At 35.2% G+C, this 27299-nt stretch overlaps 4 protein-coding genes across 6 annotated transcripts; all 4 read right to left on the bottom strand.

Moving 5' to 3' along the window:
* Window positions 1-425: 425 nt before the first annotated feature.
* On the bottom strand, window positions 426-9448 carry LOC113496916 (N-alpha-acetyltransferase 35, NatC auxiliary subunit). 2 transcript variants are annotated; one of them, XM_026876307.1, is made up of 14 exons: window positions 9251-9448; window positions 8436-8518; window positions 7767-7918; window positions 7253-7476; window positions 6610-6796; window positions 5845-6040; window positions 5272-5453; window positions 4553-4792; window positions 4090-4230; window positions 2920-3083; window positions 2273-2453; window positions 1286-1443; window positions 861-954; window positions 426-566 (listed from the first exon to the last, which is right to left on the bottom strand). In XM_026876307.1, exons 1-14 carry the CDS (start codon window positions 9280-9282, stop codon window positions 426-428), a joined length of 2175 nt encoding a protein of 724 aa, XP_026732108.1. In that variant the 5' UTR covers window positions 9283-9448. The 2 variants fall into 2 exon arrangements, with proteins under 2 accessions (XP_026732108.1, XP_026732109.1); XM_026876308.1 differs by having other exon boundaries at window positions 9328-9448.
* Window positions 9449-9662: 214 nt separating this feature from the next.
* LOC113496919 lies at window positions 9663-12095 on the bottom strand. Its single transcript, XM_026876311.1, has 6 exons — window positions 11826-12095; window positions 11461-11564; window positions 10950-11097; window positions 10517-10609; window positions 10095-10252; window positions 9663-9868 (listed from the first exon to the last, which is right to left on the bottom strand). Exons 1-6 carry the CDS (start codon window positions 11881-11883, stop codon window positions 9674-9676), a joined length of 756 nt encoding a protein of 251 aa, XP_026732112.1. The 5' UTR covers window positions 11884-12095; the 3' UTR covers window positions 9663-9673.
* Window positions 12096-14047: 1952 nt separating this feature from the next.
* On the bottom strand, window positions 14048-17829 carry LOC113496790. The gene is made up of 7 exons (XM_026876113.1): window positions 17639-17829; window positions 17061-17567; window positions 16752-16920; window positions 16407-16642; window positions 15631-15984; window positions 15217-15391; window positions 14048-14486 (listed from the first exon to the last, which is right to left on the bottom strand). Exons 1-7 carry the CDS (start codon window positions 17697-17699, stop codon window positions 14318-14320), a joined length of 1671 nt encoding a protein of 556 aa, XP_026731914.1. The 5' UTR covers window positions 17700-17829; the 3' UTR covers window positions 14048-14317.
* A 1008-nt stretch (window positions 17830-18837) lies between these two features.
* Window positions 18838-23748, bottom strand: LOC113496913 (uncharacterized protein DDB_G0290587). Of its 2 annotated transcripts, XM_026876304.1 has the most exons (6): window positions 23008-23748; window positions 22469-22561; window positions 21318-21473; window positions 20736-20825; window positions 20212-20547; window positions 18838-20113 (listed from the first exon to the last, which is right to left on the bottom strand). In XM_026876304.1, the coding sequence occupies exons 2-6, from the start codon at window positions 22539-22541 to the stop codon at window positions 18936-18938; spliced, it is 1833 nt and encodes a 610-aa protein (XP_026732105.1). In that variant the 5' UTR covers window positions 22542-22561; window positions 23008-23748; the 3' UTR covers window positions 18838-18935. The 2 variants fall into 2 exon arrangements, with proteins under 2 accessions (XP_026732105.1, XP_026732104.1); XM_026876303.1 differs by lacking the exon at window positions 23008-23748 and having other exon boundaries at window positions 22469-22747.
* Between the last annotated feature and the right edge of the window lie 3551 nt (window positions 23749-27299).

The following is a 27299-nucleotide window of genomic DNA, read 5'->3' as shown; positions in this document are numbered from 1 at the left end:
TACTAAAGTTCCCTGTATTTAAAAATCACTTTTTTGGGCACCTATTATGAGCTCTTAAAGCAGGGCTGGAGCGAGAGCGAGCTATCTACATTGTGCGTAGAGGCATCTCCTTCCTCATTTTTTAACATGCCATTTCCAATATTCAAGAATCTAAAATTGTATCTTATTGTTGGTTTTGTATTCGATTATTATTTTTTGTTTTCAGCCCTGAAATGACACTATCGAACAAAATCAATTTCGAGTAGCGATATGCGATGACAACACCGGCCACTGCAAGAATTAGCGCTAGTGTCGGTTCCAGAGTACCAACTTGATTTTAATTTGATTCTGTAGGGAAAAAGCTTGCCACTTCAAGAGCTTATAATAAGACTGATAATGATTTCCATAAAGTCGTGAGTTGTATGTTTAATTGAATATTTATTATCTTATACTAATTTAATAATTGGAAAATTCCTATGTACTGAGAAGTCGAATTCTGGCGGAACAGTCGAGTCCCTCTTATGTCCTCCCGCCAATAGTTTTAATACTACGAAGTTTGTTTTTACCACCTTAAGAAGATCTGTTACCTGCAAATGTTAAAAAATATTAATTGGATACTTAATCTACTTAATATTCTCGCTGTTTCGCCAATAGACACAATAGTTGAACAATTCCATTGTTCATATAATATATGTGTAAGTATTTTAACCAATTTGTCTTTCTTATAACTCAGTATTTTGATACCTTAGTATCTTTGGAGACATATTATTGTCTCTTGAATGTCTCTAACAACGAATGAAGGAATATTTTAATATGAAGATGACTATATGGACTTCGCCTAATTCGAAAACAATTTTCAAAATGGAGAAGATATTACTTACTTCTTGATCAGGTGTCGTGATTGTTTCAAGTAACGTGCGGGCCTGCTGGAAGTGTTTGCACCCACCGAGATACAGTATCACCGGGTTCTCGTATCTAGAAATTGAAGGAAAACATAATACCTATGCTTTAGTAAAAAACATTCAGTATCACCATGAATGCACTCAAAAATTACGGTTCTTTGATATTTCAGTAACTGAAATGGCAAACCTTAAATCACTGACTGACGTCGTTTTGTCTTTAAAAAATGATAATTCAGTCAATGTCAGTTCATGCTTTCATTTCTTGCTTTTATACCTGTTTTGTAGAATTCATTATTAAAAGATAAAACAAAAAGATAACCAAATTGAGCAACCAGAATCAAGAATGAGATCTATTCACCTTTGTTTACAGTTCAATTTAAAATATCAAGTCCTAAATGACTTACTGTAACGGCTGCGTCATTTCGCAAAACTCATGGTAGTGCACTTGCGGCGGCGTCAGCACTGACAATGGCGCGAAGCGGTGTTTGTAGCGAACCGCTTCGTTGTCGAACTCGGATTCCGGCTGGGGGATCTTGCCTTGTAACTTGAAAGCTACGAGAGCCTGAAAACCAAAAACAAAGTCAAAATTGTACAATAGGGTATAAAAACCATAACAAAAAAGGGGTAACAAAAAAAACTGTTTAGTCAGACAGATTTCCTAAAATCTATACTAATATATAAAGCTGAAGAGTTCGTTTGTTTGAACGCGCTAATCTCAGGAACTACTGGACCAAATTGAAAAATTATTTTTGTGTTGAATAGACCATTCATCGAGGAAGGCTTTAGGCTGAACCATCACGCTGCGACTAATAGGAGCTAAGATATAATAGAAAATGTGAAAAAAAACCGGGCAGGTATACCTAAATCATAACTTCTATCTTCTACCCACGGGGACGAAGTCGCGGGCAATAGCTAGTATTGGATACGTTTTTTGTTTGGTTTGCGTAACGTCACTTACCAGTACGCTTTTTACAAGCAGTGCCTCCACTACCACACTTCTCATCATCTAACTTTTTAATAACTTAATAAAACAAAAATAAGTATACAATATTTGGGAAACCTTTGTGACGTAAAACAAAGTGTAATATGTCTATTTTAATTCCGTGGGCCTTTTCATTAAATATGACTATTAGGACATTGACTACATAAGGTGTTTCCGATAACACAGTTTGAAAAATAAAAATAACGAAACTTTTTCGGACAAACTTTGGATTACAGCTAACAATCGCAATAAAAATTCTTTATTCATTGGTTGATGACTGACAAGCAATGTTTAGTAACAAATTTATAATTCATAGATCTCCAATAGGCATCAAAAAGGGGGAATAAGGGCAATTTTGAGTACATAGCTATCACACAGGAGCAGTTACAGCTGATATGGGCCTATATACCTTATAGTACCCGCCGCACATGTTCTGCATGACGTTGCACAGCAAGGCCTCCCTGGCGGCGGGCCGCGCGCGCTTCTTGTGGCGGCGGGCGCGGCGCGGGTCGCGGCCCGCCTCGCCCGCCAGGCCCTCCGCGCGGCCCAGGGCCGACACCAGCCAGCCGAACAGGAACTCGTACAGGTACCTGGGGGAGTGGGAGATTACTGATCAGGGTTACGCTTATTGTAGAAAATAGAGAAGAACTGCAATATTATTTAACTATATAAGAAAAAAGGGTAATGGACCGTCTTAATTTTCATTAAAAACAAAATAAAATTATCATAAAAGAATCGGAAATTTATCGAAAATATTTTTCTCCCTTAATTCTCTATATCAACTTTTGTCTTACTGCTGATGTTAAAATCTACTCACGACTTTCTGTCATTGACTAAAAAAAAATTCTTTATGAAGACAAGTGTTTCAGCATTATAAAAACTTGGCAAATTGACAAACTTGGCAACTGACTGCATGCATCTAATTTCATGTTTCAAATTTAAAAAAAAATTGAAGTGAAACTTCTTTATCAACAAGATAATCAATGCATTGACTATCACTAATCAACCACATCCAATTCTATTCCCTTCTATTACTACCAAGCATGTGTGACTGACCAGAAGATGTAGTGGTACTCATGCAGGCTGTAGAGCTCGAGCTCGAGCCCGGCCAGCAGGTAGGCGATCATGACGCGCAGCACGTGGTACAGCACCCACGTGCCGAAGCAGGCGCGAGGCCCCGCGCCCGCCGCGCCGCTCACCACCGCGTCCACGCTCTCCGCCTGCCAACATACACTCACACTAACAAACCGGAATCCTTATGAACCTTAGGCCGCTCAAAGCTCTTCTATATGCTCTTCTAGTACTTCTATATGCAGCGGTGGTTGGTAGATATAATATAATATATCCTGGGACAACTCACACACGGTTATCTGATCCCAAGCTAAGCAAAACTTGTGTTATGGTAACCAGACAACTGATAAACTTACTTATATATTTCTAAATACTTACATATTTTAGATAAATTACACCCAGACAACAGAACAAATGACCATGCTCATCACACAACATTTGTCCTGGGCGGGAATCGAACCCACGACCTCTGGTATAGCAGTCAGAGTCACTAACCACTAGACCAACACTGACTACAGTCATTAACTACTTACCGGCACGGATCTTAAACGCTAACCTTCACCTGAGCAGAAATGATTTTTTGGGTCCCTTTTGCGGTATGAAGTGAGGCGAGGGGCGGACTAAACTGCAGTGATTGGTTCGCAGCGCATCTTGTCATAGCAGTCACTTGTGGTTGGTTGAAATTTGTTCTTTGCTGCAATTACATGCACCTCAAGACGACGAGTACGCACTGGTTTGATTGGCGTTTTATTTTACGATGCGCAAAGGGATCCCTACTCTTCTGCCGAGCGGTCAAGTTCAGTGCCGGTAACTATAAACCATTTTAAAGTCAGTCCAAATCAAAGTTTTCTGCGTGTCAGACATATATCCAAGCACACTGTTTTAAAAAGAACTGGATCTCTTCTTAGAAGAGATATAAATAATAACATCCCAAAACTTTCACATAACACCGAATAAAATCCTGCGCATGACATGCGGTTTATCTCTACAGAACGACACATACACCGCATCTTGTTTGTAAGTTTGAAAAGTTGATGATTACAACACACATGTAAATACTTATATATTCTATTTGTTTCTAATCTTATATACATATAGACCTAAGAAATTGAAATTCCAAAAAACAACATTAAAATAATTCTAATTAGTGTTTACCTCTTCCTGCAACGCAGCAAACTCGTCGAGTAACAACGCGAGCTTGTCCCGCTGTCGCGCGCGGTTGTGTCCGAACACTTGCAGCAGCACTGCAAATGGACGCACGCAACGAGCCAGGAAGTTCTCCACGAACTCACGAGCCTACAAACAATAAGATTTTGATATCTTTTTACAAAAACAGATCGTAGTAATTGTCGTTACGTAAGCGGTCTAAAGACTCTTTTACTACATTTCAAGGGTACGATAAACGGAATTAATATACGACGAACTGAATAAAATGGCAAGAATCAAACAAAATATGGCAACATATCATGGTGTGACAAGTGATAGGATCTTCAAGTAAATGACATCACACAACGTGTGGCCAACATAATTCAGTTTCAAAGTTCGTTGAAGTGTATTAGGGCAAACTAACAATTAAAAAGGTAATACAATTCACGTATAGCCATAGACCCATACTCACTTGCGGCGTTGACAGCATAGGGGATTTGGACGTCAAAGCGGGTGGGTTGACGAAGCACTTGATGGACTCCCTAAGGATCTCGACGAAGGCGTGTTGCGGTCGCGGCTGGCCGATGGGCCCGTTCATCGCGCTCTGAGCCATCGACGCCGTGTTGGCGGGCGACGGGCTGAGGTACAGCAGCTGTAGGGCCGAGCGGGAGAGAATGCAGGCGCGTTGGCGACTGAACTCCATGAAGAAGTCCTGACAAATTATAATGAAAAAATGTTAAAGATTTTATTCATATATTTATAATACACTTGCTCATAGGTAATCCTCATTTTCGGGACATTTTCATTACAGCGTATTTTTTTTCGAACGACTCCAGTACTAAGATATTTATTTTTATTGATGTCGGGTGCACAAAAATTCAGGTCACATTCGCCACTACACCAGATACCAAGAAAGAGAACACGCATATAGCAATCAAGTACAAAAGTTGTTCAAGCAGTTTTCGAATCCGCGACACGTCATGCACATTGGGTTTGGCTTCGCATACCACTCGACTATCCGTGCAGTGTACTTTAGTGACTAAATACATTCAAATTAGACAAATTACACACCGACACAGAACAAAATGTTTGTGTTCATGACGATTCTCCCGGATGGGAATGGAACCCATAAACTCTTTCACAACAGTCAGGGCCACTAACCCAGTCAAATGCACATTATCAATAAATTACCAGTGCAGTATGGAAGTTAGTGCAAGATGTGATCTTCCACGCGTGCCTTAATCTCGTGACCAGCTCGTCGAAGTACAGCAGAGCCTCGGCCCTCGGCTTGATGCGCGTGTAGCGAGGAAACGTAGGCGGGAGTAGACGCTGGTTGATCATCGGCTCGAACCCCATTGGGTTCGGGGAGTCGGCTGAAACGAAAATAACACTTGAGACAAGTGGAATAAGGTGCAAAAGTTTAGTGATATTGTCACTAAACTTTTGCATTTGTGTATATGTAAATTGTCAGGGCCAAGTTAATGCGTCAAAATTTTGCTTGAATTGTTCCGCTGTTTTAAACCAAAACAAAAGATAAAGAAATTAAAAGAAATGCTTTTCTAACAATGAATGGAACTGGCCTGTGACGTCACGATTGTGTATAATTTTTATGAAATGGCTGCCTTACACTTTAAACCAATTTTTTCACCTTTGAATGTTTTTATGTTTAAAAAAAAAGGTAAAAATACTTGACGACATACCCTTTTCAGTTTGTATACCCAGTCATCGTCCCTATTCTTTTTACTTGTATCAAATTACACTTACAATTCTCCACAGGTTGTGTTCCGTACTTCGCGGTCTTTATAGACAGCTTCATCATATCTGAGCAGCCGTTGAGCAAGGCCACACAGTCCGCTCCAGACTGTGAGTCCTTCTTAGTGATGAGGAGGAGTGCTTGGTAGAACATACGAATGAAACGCATGCGACAAGCTAGGCCAGTCCATGCTGACGATACACTGTCCTGAAAATTTAAATGGATATTAATTAATGGTGACAGACAAGTGGATGACAAGATGAAGACATGATGAATTTTTTTTCTGCTATTCAGTTATAGGGTGTTTAACAATCATTTTTTCGTAAAAATATTAATATTAATACATCACAAATATGGTAAAAAATCTTAAAAATCAACATATTGAAATTACAAATAAGCAAGGCAATCTGTTGATCTTTTACACTCTCATGGATAAACCACTCAATGATAGTCATCAAACTTGGTTTGGACATAGCTTCAATTCTGCAAATGGGTATAATTTACTTATTGCCACAATAGCACACACCTACTACTTCTTGTTTCTCTGCAACATCTCTTGGTTCACTGGTAAAAAGCCTTCTAGCATGTACCAGGAGAGCAGGTAATAATAGTGCATGACGGTAGCACCAGGATAGCAGGTATTAGTAGTACAAGTACAAGAGAGTGCTACCATACTTATAAGGAGTATTAAATAAACGATGTATAGCCAGGCGTAACCTACACCAAAGTTTGTAACTCTGCTCTGTTATTATAATTTTATAAATATGAATACTCACATCTTCATCCGTACTGCTTTCCCTAACCTTCTTGTTCAACTCCTCCTCTTGTTCACGTAGCATCAACACGCACTTCTGCTCACTGACTTCAAGACGCGCGTCGTAACTGTTCCCTGTCTGCGGGTTCGAGCCAAGACGATAACCATAACCCATCGGTAAGAAGTCTTCCTCTTCAAATACTTGGGCCCTGAGGAATAATAACTTTGTTAAGTATATGCATTAAATTACAGGTGTAAAAATGTATAATACCTAGGTACTGTGGTTACTTTAAGTAAATTTTTCAGCTATTCATTCTTTGAGTATTCCTCATAATACATAACTCATAAAACCTATTTTTTTTTAAATAAATTATAGTCTTCATGTTTTGCATGTAATTAAATTCAAGTGAAAGTGCATCACCCTGGTGATATGGTTGATCAATGACACTATTTAACAGCAATAAATATTAACTGTCTAATAATATCATTGGTCCCTTATTGAACCTTTTTGTTAATTTACACTGTCATATTATTGAGAGAATCCTAATTTCAATCATAATTTGACCACCCAGAAGTAAAGAAATGATATCACCAATTTAAGACAATCGCGGATGGAATTGTACTTAATTTTAGACAAAAAATAATGTTTTTTCTTGTCTACTTACTTGTTAATACAATCTCTGATGCAATCCAGCAGTTTATAGATTGCAATGCAGTATGCTTTCAATACCTTATTGTTGATAGAATGAGGTTGGTGTAGGTATAGGTTTGTAAAGACGGTCTGAGCTAATGAATGGCCCTCCAACCATGACACTATGCATGCCATGGTCGCATCCATAATGCCAATCATTTCTGCAGGTTCTAGGTCATCTATTTTCAGCTTTCCAGCCTGAAAGAAATAATGTTTAATTATTGTTTTAGTTTATGCACATTCAATAAGAATTGTATTGTTTTTTCTGTAGTCATTTATTTAAAATGTTTGTGGTTTCAAACATAAATTAAAAACACTATTCAGACTAGCTAATCACATTTATAACAAGATTTGATAAGTTTCTAATATAAATAAAAAGAACTTAAAATTTGGTTCTTAAGAGGGCATGCAAAGAGGTTGTGAACTCCTAAGTATTGAACTGTAGGCATAACTAAATAAATAATAATTATAATTTATTTTATACTTACAGCAACAGCCTGCTGGAAGTTCAAAGGCTTTGGATTGCCGCGGTTGCAGAGCATGCCAGCATCCATCTTAGGATCCATCATCTCAATGGCCGACATCGCCTCAAACAAACCAAATAAATGGCCATCGTGAAGAAGCTCACCAAGTTGAAGATCTAAAATTAACATAAAATTTAATAAATACAAAATATTCGACTATACTAGACTATTCCTGCCTCAAAACAACTTTCTTTAAACTTTTTAACTTGATGTCTATGATCTTACTATATAAAACATTTTGTATATTGGTGTTGCTTATAATAGCAAAATATTATATTCCTACAAATCATTAACTATTATATTTTTGAGTGTAAATGTAACTACCAAGCCTTTTGTTTTAGATAGGAAATCATCAATTGCCTCGTCCCGCTTTGGGTTGTGCAGAAAGGAGTGTCACAGTTTTGCTGACTAAAACCCACTTATATTCCTCTAGTATTCATTACAATGCTTGCACACTGCAGGTTGGCAATCCAAGATTAAAACATTTCAAAATCAGATATGATGTCCTCAATCAAGATTTTGCTTCACAAATAATTTTAAAATATGATTTCAATCATGTCACATTTAGCCTAAATTATGTTTCTACTTCGCAACTACAAATTAGGTCTTTATTGAGGCTGTTTAAATACTTGCCTTGGATATGTTTGAAGAAATCACTTGTTATGTCTACCCAGTTGTAGATGACCTCAGGTGCTGCCCCCATTGGCTCCATTGTCCTATATTATATTTAAAAATAGAATTTCACATAGCAGAGAAAAAAGTTTTATTTACACACTCAATTTACAAAAATAATAATATTTATTTAAACTTCTAGTTTTATATTAACTTTAAGATACTCTTGATTCTAATTAATAATAATCTCTATAATTGTATAATCATTAATCTAGTACCTGAACATTTCTAGAAGTTTTTAATGTTACTCGTATTAAATGATAAGAATTATAATTGCAATTCGAATTATCCGCAATACTACACACAATTTAGTAATTACACATTAAATTATTACATACAAACCTCACTTTAGAATAACCAATCAATAAAATGAACTACTATGAAAGTGTAGTCTAAAAATAATCAACAGGCACAAAAAAAAATGACTTTTGAAGTTAGTACTCTATCTAAATAAGCTTTTAGACTAAAACAGTTAACTAAAATCTATAAAATGAAAACTAAACGATGCATAATGCTGCTTAAAAACGTTCTTATTAAATCAGCTTACACAGCCAAGAGAGAGAACGAAAAAGTGTCAAATATAAGCCGGGTACTTTAAGATAGCGTATCTACAATACATGCAGTACACGGTGAAATATGTATACATCATTCCATAATACAAAAATTAGAAAAAAATTACAACTAAGAGATTATAACATACATAAAAGAGCCAGAAAAAAAAGAAACATACATAAAATTAACATCAAAACACTAGCTAGCATGCGAACAGTACTAACCCGTCACCATAATAATCATCATTATCACCCATTATAAAGTGCACTTCAGTATCTACAGTAAAGAAATACTAAATTACCATTAATTTTGTAGAAGACTTGTGTACATAATACAAAATAAGAATACTATAAATTGTAATAAGAACCACAATTTTTTTACACCTCCCTCGTACCGAATCGTTCAACAATCAATAGCTTGTCAATGTCATTTTTTTGTCAAATTGTTATAGTGTTGCGCTTTTAGTCGATTTAGTTTTTTTTCATAACTTTCACATGGCATGTGAAAACTGATAGTCGATAATATTAACGTAGAAGTGTCGATTCAACTCTGTATTATCAATGTGTTTGTAAATCTGCATCAATATATGCATATTTTTATGTTATACTAGAAATTACGTATAAATAAAACCACAAGTTAATAAATTATTAAATATATTTAACACTATTATTGAAAACAGAGTGCTGAGTGGTTACATTAGCATTTTCAGTAACCGAATCATAAACATCTCCATTCAACTGAGGTGGTTCTGCAGGTGCGCCTGGTCCGGTTATTTGATTTGTGTTTGGTTTTGTCAAACTTATTCCACCAAGACCTAAATTCATGCAGTCAAAATGTAGAATCTGAAAAAAAAAACAAAATTATCAGCAAAGTCTTAGTCGATTTTTCAGACCTAAAATTAAACTTAAGTCACGATTAAAATCAATATTATTTCTAAAAACACTTCTGGAAATCTAAAAAGTTTAGGTTCAGTAAAGGCGTAATACCTATATGTCTTGATGTGAATTTTGAGTCCAAATGTTCTTAACATTATATCATATCATAATATTATGGCCTGATTACACTTACCAGTACTGGAGCTTTATCAACTCTTGTATCCCAGTCCATGCAAACATGCATTTTGGTGAAGTCAATAGTAATGTCAAACAATCTGATGCACATGTCTAGGATTGTGATAGGCACGTACGGTACTGGGATCGGTATGCAGAATGGTGGTGGGTTGCTTGCTGTGAACATAAAAGAAGTTAAATTGTGAGGGTGACTTGATAGCGGACATAATAGGGTCGACACATTATTATAATTTTGTCAGCTAGTTAAGTAACCATATAATTAGATAGAGACCTCTACCCTGAACATTTGCAAAAATATGGCAAAGTCCAGCAGCACTCCTTTTTGAATTAAGAGCACATTTCTATTAAAACAAAAAAAATCGTTAAGGCCCTATTCACGGAGGAAAACTACTTATTTTAGAAAAAATATTGTGTATTTACCTGAATAAGATCTGTGGAAGATGCTTTCGTTGTTCATCGTCACTTCTAGGTCCAGTAAACCTTCATTGGGATCAAAAACGAGATCTGCGCAAGCTGAAAAACAAAAAATTTTCGTGATATACCCATTGAAGCAGTACCATACAATCGTACCCAGACAAATTTTATGGTCGTTAAATCCTCATCTAAGATTCAGATAGACCAAACTTATGAATGCCAAGTTACATATTATTGTCTACGAAATGATGTTCTAAACATTTCACAGTTCCACTAAGTTTCTTGGGTAGGGTTATCCATTGACTGGGCTCTTTTTTGAGGGTAAAAAAGGAGGCACTCAATTGAGCCGACTTTTTTATGTGCCTATCTATGTCTCTATCTATCAATAATCCCAGATTTTTGATCCCATAAGATGCATTTGGTCATAATTTTTTCTTACTTTGCCTATCAAAATTGAACGCTGGAATGCGCATCCCGGAGCAACAGTTGCACTTCAATCCATCACAGTTGCACCGTCCTCCACGGAAGGGAAGCCGCAGTCGCCAACCAGGCTGGTACCACGGCCGAGGCATCATCTTCCTTATCGTCTGAAACATAAGGTACATTATTGGTTACGTGGTGAAACTGGAGTTAATGATCACATTGGTAATGATCAAGTGTAAGTATATAGTAATAGCATTATAATAGCAAGTATATAGTTAGATGCGGTTCGTTCTGGGGGAAAACTACTTTCTAGAAAAGGAATTTTTGCTTTCATTTTTTGGAATCCAAAAAACACCCCTTGTTCACTATGGCAACTTCCATATTAAGGCAACTGTTGTTAAACGATTGTCATTATGAACCACGATCAAAGAGCAGAGCAGGTACCTTTCGAATACTGCTCGTTTAAGGTAAGGACTAAGGTTAAGGACGTGAAAAAAGAAAAGAGAGTTTCAAACATTAAATCTTACCGTATTCGTATCCAGATCGTAGTAAATAGAAAAATCTGTTACGTCCATTGCATTGTCTTCTTTATTATTGTTGAAAAAATGCCGGTTGGTTCGCGATGCATCACCTAAAAATGTAAATCAACGTAAATTGACAAGAACATGAATAAAATCACTTAAGCGTCTACAAGTCGCTTCTAATTAGTTAGTTAAATGAGGAACACGCCGGCTAATGTTTGCTTAGTTGATTTAATTACGCCGATGTAACGTTAATTTAGTCGTTTGGCACTAATCGTAAACAACACAGCAAGTGATACTTGGAAAAACCAGATCGCTACATATGCCTGAAAACCCTGCACGCAAATATAGAAAGAAAAAAAAGGACTCACCTGAACCAAATTGCACAACGCACAGAAAAACAAAAAGCGCGATCGTTTTTGTTTTCATTTTGATAAGTTCGTTCAACCTATGGGCTGCCGGCTCTAGGGACCAAATTCAAATGATTGTTTTCCGATACCCTATGTCGATACTTCCAAAGGTAACTGAGTATTTGTATGCAAGGTATGCGATGCGCGAGCGCAACTGACTTGCGGTACTTTCTCGAGAGAAACTCCTGCGCATCGGATCGATGCGATACCACCACTGTTCGGATAATGGCTAGGTATTTTCACGTATATATTTTCACGCGTCTATATAAATGTTAAAATGAATAATTAGTCGCATTATAAGTACTATAAAATCTGTGCCTAATAGTGTGCGAGTTATTAAGGTAATGGTGACCTTTGTGTGGACACCCATCTGTCAGTATAATGTGGTGTTGGCAGTTACTATTTATACTTTCATTTTATAATTTTTTTGGTTTAATTTTGTACATAAGATTAGCATCTTTGTGGGGTTTTAAGTCAAATACCTTTTTAAGTACTAAAAAAGCTAGTAGGACTTATTTTTGGTCCTTGATTTGATTAGCGTATAGCCAATACTGAAGGAAATAAAACCGGTCAAGATCGAACCGGACTGGCTACACTGAGGAGTCAGTACAAAAATCACCCATCGGTAACAAGTATAAATTATTTGTGAAATCTTCCATTCTTCTGCTATAAAGAGGATCTCCATGTCTCTCTCCATGAGGATAGATAGTCGAGAGATAGGGAAGATGGATGGATAGGTTTAAATCCTGGTAAAGAACGGTATTGTTTTGTCAAGCGTGCCTCCAGTAGATAGAATAAAATGAACATACACATGTACATTACCATATAGCATTGCATAGGTACCTACGTAGTTTGAGTGGCGCCCGCATTTTCTATTTTATTGCATTGACAAACACGCGAAGGAATTTTAACTGCAGTGTTTGAACAATAGCGGATTTTCGAAACGTGTCAAGATAATACCGAACTCTAACTAAATCAATCCAAAATCAAGTTGCCAGTTGCCATTGATAGAGAATCGTGGTTAGATTTGGGATACTCCTTTGCCATAAAAAATACAAATCTCTCAACTAGTTAACATTATTATTGTCTTTTAATTCTTCTTTAATTTAGGACTGGCTCTAGATACTGATTTGAATGGTTTTCAAATCAGCCTGGCAGAACGCTTATTAGCTGGATCGGCTAATTATATTATTAGTTATAGGCATTATTATTTCCTTTTAAGCCTAAAAACAAATATCTGCCATGTAATTGATAGTTAATTTTGTGTCTTTTCATTTCTCGAGGTGTAAAATTCCAGCAGCAATAATAATTGCCTTTTAATGTTATGCAAAGTCGTAAGTGCTAATGCTTGAAGTGAACAACCTGGTAATACCTCAGTTATTTATGGCCTACGGAATGGTCAATTTCTGTCTCTTAGCTTTTAAAATAATTAAGAAGTTCTTAAGATTACTTTTCTCATTATTTTCGTCAGTACATAGTTCGACTGCACGGATAGCCGAGTGGTTGAGGTCATCACGCCAAACCCGCATAAAATAGCCTTTTAGGTCATTATCAGACAAGTATAATCAATATCGGTCTAGATTTAACAGTAATAATGTAATTAATATACCTTATTTTATACTGTTTATATAACTAATATTATAAAGAGGAAAGATTTGATTGTTTCTTTGACACGAATATTCTTCGAAACTATTGGACCGATTTGAAAAAATCTTTCACTGTTGAGAAGGTATATTATCTCCGCTGAACATAGGTTATAATTTATTTCAAAAAGATTAGGGTTCCGTAAGAAAATTGCGATATTGGGACTCAAGGTGTCATAACTTATATCTTTTTTTAAATTAATAAAATAAATATTAAATTTGGTTTTAATCAGCTTTTAAACCCACAGATTTTAGGGCCACAATATAACTTGAGTTTATTATCACGGTTAGCTCTTAAACTTTTATAATAGCGGCAAGGCCTACTACTAAACCTGAAAACAAAACCGTTGCAGTCGTGAAAGAGCGACGCTGCTAGCATGTAGTGTGCCATCTTGCTCTCGCAACTGCAGTAGGTAGTTATACTTGGCGATCAAAGACGTCGGACTATCATAGATGGTAAACTGTATAATTATAATTTATCTAAAACCCCAATGAAAGCTTAAGTCTCTTCTAACAATCAGGTTTAAATAAATAAGCTTATAAATCTATAATAATTTATTAAATAACTTAATGACAATGAAATATAAGCTTTAGCCTTAAGTCACCGGTACGACATAGCCCGTACATATCTATACGTGTACTAACGCTGATCTAATAACTCAAATTGATAGAATGAAATGACAAGTTAAAGTCACGCAACTTGTCAAAAAGGAATGTCAATATCCATACATTTGCGTGATTCGATCTATGCTCACTCTTAAAAAAATATAATTTGTTGGCATGCTTTTATTCTCTGTTTCTCAGTTAGCCTTATCGTTCAAACAGATCGCCGAATACAGATCGGACAACATTTTCATCGTAATCTTCGATGTCATCCTCTCCAGCATCGATGACAGCGTCTACTCCTCCTTGAGGGTTCGGTATAGGAAGTCCACCACCTTCATCTGGCTTCACCATAACCAAGCCGTTGGCTCCCATCCTGGGGAAAGAATGATTGTGTTAGCTGATGGTTGTGTGAGTATTTGAGGTAATGGTCTATACCTATAAGTAGATAGGTCAGTAGGTTGTTATTTTGATTAGTGAATTCAAAGATGGAGAAGTCCATGTAGTTTAGTTTCAATCTATTTCTTTCATGAAATCGGATATTTTTTATTAAATAAATCTAGTTTGCATCAAGTTCGTTGGTTTGAGCTTTTAAATAGGGTGGCTCAGTTGAGGTATTCTGCATTAACTGTCAATTGTCAAACCTTACATTATTCATAGTCGCGATTTATTACTTCTTTCAGTATCAGGTGACTGACCTGCCTGTCTTTTAATTACATTCATTGTCCAAAGAATATAAAAAAAATGCTAATGAGTAATTTGACTTTGCATTATAATTCGGTTTTTGAACTTTGAATCCGATTGCCATTTCCATAGCAACAAAAACTCAGTTAAGAGCATAATAGTGTTAATGTTAATAGTTCTAAATAAAATAGAAGGAAGTCTCTGCAATAGATTAAAAAAAACGAAACGACAAATATATAACATATGTATGTTATAGAAAGACAAGTAAGTAAGTAATAAAATTATAATCACATGATATGAGAATCTTACGGATACAACGCTATAAAATTAATTTAATTACAAAACGTTGACTTGAGAAAGTATTTATTTACACAGATCTTAAGTAGAAAGTATGGATAATTTGTTAGCTTTGCGTCACTTACCGGAGACAGTCAAAGGCAAAATTGAAGAGCTCGAACGACCGCCAGTGTCCTGTCATTGCTAAACAAAAGTGAAAGTTCCGCCCTGGGAAGAATACGTTGTAAAACTTCGCGCATACTTTCAAATTGTTGATTCTTGGTGGACTTATGCATATCGGTTTAGGGTTTTTGCCTGGAAATTAAAAATATATTATATGAATATTAAATAACTACGATTTACCGGATAAGGTATCTGAATTATTTTCATTTGTAACCAGTTGTGACATAAAAAGTAAAAAAGAGTTTTTTTGCATTCAGGTCATATTAAATCATCTTAAGAATTAAAACACCCACACAAGCACGGCATAATTTAAACTTATAAGGCAAGGAAATAAATGAAAGAGAAATATCAAAAGATAAATAAAATAGTGTGCTTACCTGACATTGAGTTCTCATAAAGAATCCTATTATTAAGAGACATAGCAACATCAAAAGCGAAGTCTCCCGGGCGATACGTCACTCGCATGCAAGCCTTCTGGTTGAACAAATCCAAAACGGCCCCCGTACAACATTTACAGACACCCTTATCACAAACACAGCGTCTATTGCTTGTCGAAGTTTCCTGGGTCCCATTTCCACTTTCCTGATTCTGTCTTGACAGTAAAGACCTCACTAGCGTTGCATTGCTTTGTAATTGGTGTAGGGCTAGCAAGAAGTCATCAGGCACTTCGAATAATTCTGATCCATTGGTGACGTCTAATTCTGTTGTGTTCAATTTATCTTCTATTGATGCTAAAACATTTTGACTTTAGAAATCATTCAATTAAATTCTTGCGTAATAAAAATGTAACGTGTTTAAACTCACCTGCTTGTATGTTATGTAAACAAAAAAAACCAATAAACAAAATCACTATGCACATTTTCTTTGATTTTGTAGCGCAAATCTGCGCGTGCGTCTATCGTCTGAACGGGCCCGGCACTCCAGTTCACATGCACGACATTGGACCGGTTCAACGGTAGCAGTGAAAGATTTCTTATCTCAATAATACACTTTCACGAAGTCTGTTTGAATCACCTTGATTTATAAGCCAATAAAAAAAAACTTGAACTTGTAAAAAATATATTTGGTAACAAATAAATTAGGCTTTAATTATAAATATATTTACATAATTTACATTACTAAGGTAATACAATCACAGTAGATTAAGAGCCGCCTAAAAAGTCACCGAACGCGTCACCGATTGCGTCTAATGGGCCTCCGTCGTCGTCTGAACCCCCGCCTCCGAATAAGCCATCACCATCGAAAACGGAGCCGGCTGCGTTTGCCAAGAAGCCACCGCCGCCATCGTCATCGTCATCACGGTTCGTATTACCAAATAGATTGACAGGTGCAGGCCCTGAAGAAACCGGCTTTGGCTTTAATCCTGTCTGAAGTCCTTTCGTTCCCAAACTGGATACATAAAAGAAAGAAAAAAAAGTAAAAGTAAAACATTCATTTAGTCCGGGTCTTTATCCAACGGTATTTTTTTTTTTCGTAATGAAAAATAGACTTTATTTACCTGAAACATCTGAAGGATGCTGAGTAGACAGGAAATCCTCCAATATCGGCGCTGATATCCAAACAGGCGTGCGCATTTCTGTTTCTTATCCGTATGTTCGATATTTCGGCACAAACGCGCACGAATGGAACTCTTCTTGGATTGAAACAAATCGGCGGCGGATCGCTAGCTGAAATGACTTTCTATTATCACCTAAGACTAGTTCCATGGATTTTAAAGTACTATTATGAATTGATTAGAAATCTTATTAGTATTCAAACTATGTCCAAATGGCGAAAAAGTTTTTAATCAGTTCATTTCGATTCTTACCAGAAACACGTCGTCGAACGACGGTGTTATTATTGATGGTCATCCTTACATCGAATACGAAGTCTTCAGGGACAAAGGTGATGTTACCGCACGTTTTCATACGGAATCGGTCCATTAAAGCGCCTGTGCAGCATCCACATTGTCCATTACGGCACGCGCAAGGGAACCTTATGACTTGACCAGGCACGGTTGGTTCTGGAGCCTGACTTGCCACTTCATCCTGTAGCAATGGACTCTGAGTTATGACTGGAGCCGGAGTACTTGCTACTACTGGTACTGGTTCTTGTAAGGCAGCAGGCTCAGTGGCAGTCTCAACCGCTTCTTCTGCGATTTGTTCTATTTCTTCATTTTCTTCTTCGTCTTCAATCTCGTTATCATAATCCCCGCCCTGAACGTTAATGGGTACCGTAATGGTTATAGGCGATTTTAAAACTGGAGTCGGTTGTAACGCTTGTCTCCAAACAGATAGAGGTACTTTGAAGTTTATTACTTTGTACGCCTTATCTCCTAAAACAAAAAAAGTCTAAGGTCAAATTGTATCCAAATACATGAATTGTTTTAATTTGCAACTCACTTACCGAAACCCAAGTGACTATTTGCTATCATGAGCAGTAGAAAAAGTTTTATTGACGGACCCATTTTGTTCCGATATATCACGTTGTACAGTTAAGCCTGACAACTCATTACGAATTGTAAGCGTAGCAAGTAACAGGGACTATTTAACGGTTGACCACTAAACATCCGATGTTTATTTTAAGCTTCACACTCATCGATAGGAACAAGTTTTAAATTTTAATGCCAGTACGAGAGAAAGTTGAAATTTAAAACTATAATAAGTTACTTTCAATATATTACGTGAAATGAATTAAAATGAATATTATTACATTTGCATGGTAGTGTTATTAAAATTACGTGATTATAGTTTCCTCATGGGAAAACCAATGACCGTTTCATGTCATAACTAATATATATTTATAGTTAATTAATTGTAGTGAAAGTATTGAGAAAATTGTTGTTTATTTGTTCTATCCCAATCATACCTAGTTAAATCTAACCGATGCAGGAAACATAAATAACAGTATGACTTTCCTTAATTTCTCCCAAGTTTGAATTGGAATTCCAACCAATTTACGTATTAACGACGAATTAAAAACCAAATTATAACTAGAAGATTAATTAAGCTCTTTAACGTCATTAATTATTCAAACATAAAAGAACTTTTAGTTATATTTATTTTATTGAAAGAAGTCACGAATAGATGTTATAAAATATTTATCGCTTCAATTATGATTTGGCGCCACTTGATATTTTATGGGCAATAATTTAAGGCATTAGAATTTCAATAACAATAAGTATTAAATGGCAGCTTTATAGTCATGTAATAATGATATATTGCTTGGTGTAATAGCTTATTATTTAATACTTTTCAAAACTAAACTAATAACTAACTAATAGTTTACTGTCATTCGTTCATTACTTGCTATTGTTACTTATTGTTGTGCTTAAAACTTATTAATTCAGACCAGAATCAATAAAATTGTTACTGTTTTAGAATTAAACAATATAATGGATCGATGTTGGCCAGTTATTTATGAAGTCCAAAAATCTAGGAGATCTGATAATTTGTATGTATGTATATTCATCTTGTTGATATAGTGACAAAAGGTGCTGTGTTGCACAACTAATTCTGATTTTTCATATCTTAAACGAAGGATAAATAAATAAGAACTGTATAATTTTCAAAACATTTTACTGTTCATCCATGCAAAATAAATAATCTCATACAGTTTTTTCTATTTACAACACACACAATAAATAATTTAGTACAAAAATAAATAATTTCTACAGCTACTTAGATCTAATCTGACTATGACGTCATGCTTGTGACCATTCACCACGCATCATTTTATTCTGTCTTCGCCTATCTTTTCGGTTCTTATGGTCCTTTCTCATCATTAAAGCTACGTCGCTTATGGTATCCACGAAGTCATCATAATCATTGCCCTGGTCTTTTTCTTTGTCAGCCTGGACTTTTGTGTCTTTATGATCTCTGTTATGCCTTTTATTTTTGCCAAAGATTCCCAGTTCATCACCCAGAGTTTGTCCAATTTGACTTAGATTTAGAACATCCAAGTCATCGAAGTGAAACTGCTTATTCCTGTGTTTCTTTTTTGGTACGGTTAAGTCTTCGTGAGTGTTTTCAGCATCAGTTGCAAGAAACTGGTGGAAATGACCTCTGCTTTCGTCTGTAGAAATCGGTTCTCGTTCAGGCATAGTTTCAGCTGAAGCTGAGTCAAGACTCTGAACGATTTGAATCATATCTTCATTAACACCTTCCTCTGACGTGGGAATAAAACTAACGGTTGATGGTGTCTTGGGTGTAATGGTCAGTACTTTCTCATAACTAGGCTGTTCTTCTTGTTTTTTTTCACCAGAATCTTTACCTTGATCTGAAATCATTGGAGTTACTGGCATAGCAGACAATTGACCAGTAATATGTGCCAGTGACATTTCTAGTCCTGGGTCTTCGAAATCGGTGACACTTTTAGGAGTAGTTGCAGATGCGACTGGTGATGAGTTAGCAGTTATCATTGATATGGGTTGGACATTTTCTTCGCTTATCGTGGTCATGACCGGACTGCGTACTGTTGTCTGAACTGCGGCTGTCACTGAGCTTTGCACAGGTTTTAGTGTAGTTGTAGTTGTTGTGAGAATGGAAGTAGTTATGGCTTGAGTTGTAGGTTTTCTTGTCGGCTTCCTGTTAGGTCTGCGGGTGGGACGCCTGTTGCCGGCAGAAGGCTTATTTCTCAAGGTAGTGGAACGAACTGGTCGTGGTGTTGTAGTTCTGGTACCAGGACGTCTCGACGGCCTTCTCGATGGCCTGGGACGTCTAGTCGTAGTTGTGGTTGTGGGTGCGGGTGCTTGTTTCTTCTTATTTTTATTCGTTTTTTTTCCTCCAGAGGAACCGAACAGGTCTCCTAATATATCTTCTCCTAGAAGACTGAAACCTGTATAGTCCGTGCTGCCTACGTCGTTTACGGCATCGAGGGTGCCTGAAATGTAAATAAAATCATAATTAAGTATTTTCAATTACACTATTCACAGTATTTACGAAAAAAAGATTTAAATTTTCCAAGAAAATTGATCTTACCGTCATCATCATCATCATCGTCATCGTCGTCATCATCATCGTCATCCGTGCCTCCTAAACCAAAGGCATCATCATCTTCATAATCATCATCGTCATCATCAGTCTTTTCATCTTGAGGGACTAAAGGCAATGGGTCAGCTGCCTCTGAGACCACGCCTCTAGGTCCAAACTTGAAGCAGGACACTCTGACGGCAGCTTCTACAGTACTCTTCGATTGAAGCTCCAAGCCGAGGCAGGCCCTGAATTCTTCACCAGCCCTGGCGATATTGTAAACACGACCACAAAATTTGGAGACACCGCCGGGCAACGGCATGCAGACTGGACTTGGTTTGCGACCTATTGAAAAATAAACAAAATACTTATTAGGTCTATCCCAAATTTAATGTCATAAAGCACTGAGATAATAACATTCGTTTGCAATAAAACTTGAAAGCAGTGAACTTATTCGTAAATATTTGCAGATCCATAAAAATGTTCTTGAAGCGGAATCGTTAGTGAAAATGAGACCAAAAATAAAAGCTTACTCGAGAGAGTCCGGTTTGTGATGACCTTCTTTCCGAAACTTAATGAAACCGCCATCTTGTCGCCGTTGAGGTACATCAGGGATGCGCATCCTGGAAACGAAATGAACGATACCAATATAATACACCGTAAAATTTAACATGCGAATGAAAAATCACACAAATCTCGAAGAAGTAAACAATCATAAAAGACGTAACACTTAAAGCGAAAGTACTTAAACAAGATCGAATTGAAAAACGAGCTAAATATAAAAAAATGAGTAATGTATCATGCCTTAATACTGATAGACATTTCGTAACTTAAACGTACTTTCCAAGTAATAGATTCATATGAGTCATTGGTTTTTAAGTAATTTCATCATTTCTTTCGTAATAACTGCAGTCGATGTCCGTGAGATACGGATACTAACTCATATCGGCAACTACGTAAGAGACGTTTCGTCGTAAGACGTCTTAAGAAAATCCTCATTTACCATGTAGGATGCATATCTGGCCAAAAAAACTGTTTTTTTTTTAGAAACTTGAAATCCTATTTGTTTTTATCATTGTTTTGTTTGATGACGATGAGTATGAAACATATTTTACCTGGTCCGCTCAATTCAACGAGTGGTAGTCGGAAATCCCTGCAGCAGTTGCAGTAATCTTCGAGACACTTGCAGTACTTATTGATAGCGTTCTCTTCTGGTTTCACCTCATCATTTCTATTCTGGATCTCCTTCTTTGCATTGTTCTTTTCCTTTCCTACAAATTATGCATTGAAAATTGTTATTGAATTATTAATTGTGTTTAACATTTTAATGAAATTAGAAATTGTGTTCGTGTTATCGGTTGATAAATTTGTTGTTCTTGTCAGTTTACGAGTAGTTAAGTTTATAAGTGTAATTAAATTAAGTAGTAAAATGTTTTTTATTAATATATATAAATAATACGATTAGTGTTAAAGTACACGCTATTGTTGTGAAGCATTAATTTTAAAACGAAGGAAATACTGCCACAAAAACATACTTTCCTCGCCTTTGATATTTTAATTTAGTTTATTCTAAGTAAGTATATGAAATATTTTTTATTAAAGAGCTAAAAAATATCAGACTTTACATTAGGTTAGATGCATTTTTGCAATATCAACGGAGAGAAAACTTTGACATATTCAAAACAGCAATATCGTACCCATACATACATCTTAAGCAAAAAATTATCAATTCTGAGCACGCTACGCGTTTTTGTTGAAAGCAATTCCATACAAAAACTGTTACCACCGACCCGTATCGGAAACTTTCACATACTTTTTTACAAGGATAATTCTGAATGTAAGTGCATCAAAGTTTATTGAGCATTGAAGTAAACATGTTACGGACACCTCAATCATTAATTATCGTCAAGTTTTTGCAGAATTAATTTGTGACGGGTAACAAATGCGAATTTGATTAATCGTAAAAGGAAAATTAGTTTGATGGCCTGATTGATTGAGTGGTTAATAAACAGGCGTAGACAATATTACATAGTTTTAGACTGGGAAGCATGCAGATATTTTGTAATGTATGGGATTGACGTTCTTTTTTGACAAAAGATTTAACGATGACTTGTGTGAAAAAGGTAAATATTCTATTGACCAAGACTGGTTACATATTAATGGCCGTATGTTTGATTAATTGTAAGCATGATATTGTTATTTGAATGTGATTTGAAATTGTGCGTGAGAAGTGTAAATATTGGGATAATTTTATCAATTTACTTACTGACACTCTTCGAAGCTGCAAACGCTAGTAGGACGAATATTAGAAGTAACTCGAAAACCAGGGAGAGCTTCATCTTGAAGGCTGACTCCCTGCCTGTAAACATTTAAATAGATTTTAGATTTAAACCCAAATTTCATCAAAAAATCCTAACACAAACGAAGTCAGGTAAGACTTTAAAGTTAAAGAATATAATATAGGAAAAATTAAACGAAACAACTCTTATCTACATACATTTGACATTTTCAAATAGTCAATAGCCAAGCAAAAATATTTGAGTAGAAAATATTGTAATCGGTACGTGAAGAAGTAGCGCGTTGAAGTCTTTTCTACTGCGCTTTTAACACACATTCAATGTTTGTGCGTGTTTACATAAATACGAATTTATTACTTTATTCATGTTTTATATTCCTTAGTTTTTTGTCTGATATAGATTATAAGCATGACTTTTATAAAATTAAATATTCTTTAAGAGTTCAAAAGAAAAAATAATAATTTAGAAAAAATATTGCAGAGTTAAATATTTTTAACTTGAAACTTACCTTCTGATTAAAAACTTCAATAAAAAAATATATATTCAACACTTCGAAATCCACTGGTCCGCGTTCTAATAATTACAATTGTTACGAGTTCACACCGAACGGATCTAAAAACGCAGACGACACCGTAGTAACAGCGACACTGATTTGTTGTAAGCCTCGATAGCACCCGGAGAAATGTGCACTGACGTATAACAGTGGGCGAGAAAGGAAAACTACAAGATCGGACCTCTCTTTCACTCTCGAACGAAGTGTGAAGGACGGTGAAAGCTGGGACTCAGTTGGTCGGCTATGTAGAATTCAGTGTCAAATTGAATCGGTATCATATGTTGATACGTCTAGATACTTAGGAAGGAAACGATAGGCAATTAATATGAGCTTTTTTTGGGTGTGAAACGTGCTGTCTAGGTTAATTAACGGATGCACTGTGGTTATAGGGAAAGACTTAGTTTGATTTACGTACTTTCTTTTAAAGGTAGTGTTTGTCTTAACAGGTGGTCGAATAGAATGATTATGTTTATATAATTATAATTTGGCTCTTATCAAAATTAATTAAAATATGCCACAATAACAAAAACAGCTGTTGTAATTAGTAAAAGTTACTCTTCTTAGGAAAATTTACACAATTATGACGTCTATTGGACTGTACGCATACGCTATTAAAAGGCTGTATACGTCATAAAAGTGAGAACAATGACTATTATGGTAATATCTTAGTGACATCTTAATTTTACAAAATCAAATATAATTTCAGTAAATAAAATCATAATACATCTGAAAAGTAATCTGGTTATTAAAAATATTGGTACTTTTATTTTCCTAACAAAGAACAAACACTGTAAAAATAATGTTTGGTAGAAACAAACCTGCATAATTACTAAGTACTTTAACAAGAATGTTTATATAAGAATTTCAAAACAAATTTCGTTGCTTACACTGTTTCCTTAGAAATTGAGAAATGGTGATTGTTTCTATGAGGCGTTTCTTTTCTCCGTAACTTCCAGAAACGTCGCGTATGGTACGTTGATCTCGGATATAGTGCTCACACTGCGTATTGGCGTAAGCTATTTTTAGTACCAATGATTATTGCGTAAATAAATAAAAAAATATACGTTAAAAAAAGTTCAAGATTATTTTATTCTAATGGAGACAAACGAAACGAAAACAAACTTACTAATATATTCTAACTAGCTGTTGCCCGCGACTTCGTCTGCGTGGTTAGAAGATATAAGTTATGACTTTTTCTTCGCTCCTATTGGTCGCAGCGTGATGATATACATAAAGCCTAAAACCTCCCTCGATTAATGGTATATTCAACACAAAAATATTTTTTCAATTTGAACCAGTAGTTTCTGAGATTAGCGCTTTCAAACAAACAATTAGTATATACATAGTACATACATAGTATATACATAGTAATTAGTATATATATAGTACAATTAGTATATAGATGCCAACGATATCTTCGCTACGTTTCATCGATTTTTAATTTCTCGCGCGGAGATTTTAATATTACGATAACTCATTACCTATTTACGTTTTTGGCGTAGTGTAAAAGGCAATTTGTTCTATATTACATGCATAATATATCTAACTTATTTATTTGGATAAGGATTACTACTGTATTGTTAAAAAGAGGTTCGTAAGTAACCAATAATTTTACTGTATTAAGAAAACACATAAAAATGGTTATTGTGGGTTATCCTTGGAAGATAGACATATACCACCGCGGACTTTTTTGTAGATCTATTAAAGAGGTACAAACTTGCCATACATTGTTTTGTTGTAACTCGAAAGGTTTTGGCAGCGTTCTCGATGAAAGCTCTCGAATGGCTTAATTTTTTCTGACATGTTTAACTAATATCGCTGTAATATCGTCAGTTTACACAAAACCTAAACTTATTATACACTAAAACCTTCCTCAAGAATTGCTCTATCAATCGTTGAAAACCGCATAAAAATCCGTTCAGTACTTTTCTAGTTTATCGCGAACAGACAGACAGACAGACGCGGCGAGGGACTTTGTTTTATAATATGTAAGGATTTAGATCTTTTTTTAAATCAGTTTAAATTGCATCAAACACTTCTAGATGTTTTTAATTAAGTTTTGCATAATTTGAACAAAAAATATTTGAAATTGCTAAGTGACCTTTCCTTTTGAATAAAAGAATACAAACTAATAATACACGAACTAGCAGTAACATTGCATCTCCAATAAACATTTTCTTACAAAAATATCTCTATAATGACTTTTGATTTTAGTACACATTATTTTCTATTAAAATCAACAAGACTGTACTTTTTGAATTTAATAAGAGAAGTATATACTCAAAAAAGGAAGGACATGAGAAGTTATACTTCTTTGGTAACATTTAAAATAATTTTAAGTTGCATACAAATAATAATGAATTACAGTGAAAAAATAAAAGAGCCGGAAAGGATAGTCATCACAGTTAATAAAATTCAGTTTAAATTTGAAAAATTAATGAAATATTTAATTAACTGCGCGCATTGTAAAATTTTCACTCTCATATTTTTATCATACTAAAGAACTATAACTTAAAAATATTATGAACGTTCGAGGCCAATTCACAGCGTCCGCACAAAACCAGTCCGGTCAGCCACCATCGGCATCTGGTTCATAAGTGGTCACTTTCCCGCGGAGAAAGTGGACGGGACCGAATTCTGGCAACACTTGTTTATTTCTTGAATGTATGTTTACTATGACCGAAGTGGGCAATCGTTAGCAAGTTACGCTTTTGTAATAGTTATATTACATGTGCTGTAATATTTATATGTTTGTTATTGTATATAATATAGATGATCGAATACATATTATTCTGTATGGTCAACTTATAGCGGTAATATTGAATTAATTGTTTGTGTTTAACTTTCATTAAATAAGTCTCTTAAATGAAGGTTTTTTTACCCGACTGCCGGGAGGGTTATGTGTTTAGCGCGTATCTTGTATGTATGTAATATTCTTTATTACCTTGTATCTCTAGAACCGTTGAATGGATTTTCACATTTGAGGTATCGTTAGATTTGTCTTATTGGCCCGAGTGTTCTTATTAATGTTATATTACATTAGTTGTTTTATTTGTGAACACATAAACCTATACCTACCTTTTTTAAGATATCATTTCCTATGAATAGATTAATTGGGCTAAAAGAATATTTTGTAGCCTAATTGCCTAATATATTATTTCTCATAACAGACATTCAACATGACTTAATCGTGTTAACTTGACAAAAAATCACAAAGAATTTACGAACAAAAACTAACATGAAAATTTGCCAAGAACTATTAAACTGGTCAATCAATTATCAGCCTACGAAAGCCAACAAAATTAGCCAAATAATAATTAAGTAGTTCCGCATACATTTACAACGTTTTTGCTCATTTATAAACGGCGATAAGCGTTTAAATACTTGTAAAAAAGTAATGAAAACTCGATTGGAATTATAAGTATTGATGAAATCCGTATATAGTAAGTTTGTGCACTAATACAATGTTGTATGACGATTGAAAAACATTGTTGCAATGATTGATTGGTATGAAGGAGGAAGGAAATTAAGCTTGCTCAATATTCATTAATAATGTTTAAATCGTGTTAATGTTGTTAAATTTGTATGTGTATTTGTTTTACAGCCAGAGCCTTGTGAAATTTACCCGGTTAGACGTTTAAATTAAATGATTCATCGTAGTAATATTATTGAATTGAAAGGACTAAATAAAGACTTTAATTTTGTATTTTTTTTTTACATATCGCTTTATCATCTTTAACAATTACCATGAATTTAATTGTATTAAAAACATGATTTACGAAAATATATTTTTTAACACAAAATTGTTTCTTTAGCTGTTCAGTTTTTGCGCGATTCTTTGTGGTTACTTCAATACCTATATAAAATAGCTCGTAACTTCTAAAGGTGTTCAATTGATTGGACGTCCATGAACCTAACGATTCACACATGCATTTACAGTGCATTGAATGAGCAGAAGTGGCTTGGAATGAAATAGAGGCGAATTATTCGAAAAATTACGAAACTTACTATGATAGAGCCCAACTATTACCCTTGTAGCTAATATAGTAATGATTTTGTGTCTACTTTTTTAATTTTAGTGTTTATAACAGTTATATTCAATAGTACCAAACAATACTCAATCAAACCAAAGAGCCATACCCAAGATAAATGTTAACATCTGACATAATTTAACAAAACTCGATAACAATTTTATTTTTTAGCTAAAATTGTGAAAACTACCAATTAAACCAATAAACATGAACAAA

The sequence above is a fragment of the Trichoplusia ni genome, chromosome 8 (genome assembly GCF_003590095.1).
Source record: "Trichoplusia ni isolate ovarian cell line Hi5 chromosome 8, tn1, whole genome shotgun sequence".
NCBI lineage: Eukaryota > Metazoa > Arthropoda > Insecta > Lepidoptera > Noctuidae > Trichoplusia > Trichoplusia ni.
Note: the sequence above shows the minus strand (reverse complement) of the source record. Positions and strands in the feature narration are given on the sequence as shown.

Coding starts and splice junctions, on each gene's coding strand:
- LOC113496913 (XM_026876303.1), bottom strand. CDS start 22,571: ATGTTTACAGGCAGGGAGTCAGCCTTCAAGATGAAGCTCTCCCTGGTT. Junction 20,826..21,317: donor CGTTGAATTGAGCGGACCAG/GTAAAATATGTT, acceptor TTTCGTTTCCAG/GATGCGCATCCCTGATGTAC. Junction 20,548..20,735: donor CACAAACCGGACTCTCTCGA/GTAAGCTTTTAT, acceptor ATTTTTCAATAG/GTCGCAAACCAAGTCCAGTC.
- LOC113496916 (XM_026876307.1), bottom strand. CDS start 9,282: ATGGGTGATAATGATGATTATTATGGTGACGG. Junction 7,919..8,435: donor TTTCTTCAAACATATCCAAG/GCAAGTATTTAA, acceptor TGTTAATTTTAG/ATCTTCAACTTGGTGAGCTT. Junction 6,041..6,609: donor AAAGCAGTACGGATGAAGAT/GTGAGTATTCAT, acceptor TTAAATTTTCAG/GACAGTGTATCGTCAGCATG.
- LOC113496919 (XM_026876311.1), bottom strand. CDS start 11,883: ATGAAAACAAAAACGATCGCGCTTTTTGTTTTTCTGTGCGTTGTGCAA. Junction 11,565..11,825: donor CGTTGTGCAATTTGGTTCAG/GTGAGTCCTTTT, acceptor TTACATTTTTAG/GTGATGCATCGCGAACCAAC. Junction 10,610..10,949: donor GTTCAATTTTGATAGGCAAA/GTAAGAAAAAAT, acceptor TTTGTTTTTCAG/CTTGCGCAGATCTCGTTTTT.
- LOC113496790 (XM_026876113.1), bottom strand. CDS start 17,699: ATGGGTCCGTCAATAAAACTTTTTCTACTGCTCATGATAGCAAATAGT. Junction 16,643..16,751: donor GCATCCTTCAGATGTTTCAG/GTAAATAAAGTC, acceptor TTATGTATCCAG/TTTGGGAACGAAAGGACTTC. Junction 15,392..15,630: donor TTATGAGAACTCAATGTCAG/GTAAGCACACTA, acceptor TATATTTTTAAT/TTCCAGGCAAAAACCCTAAA.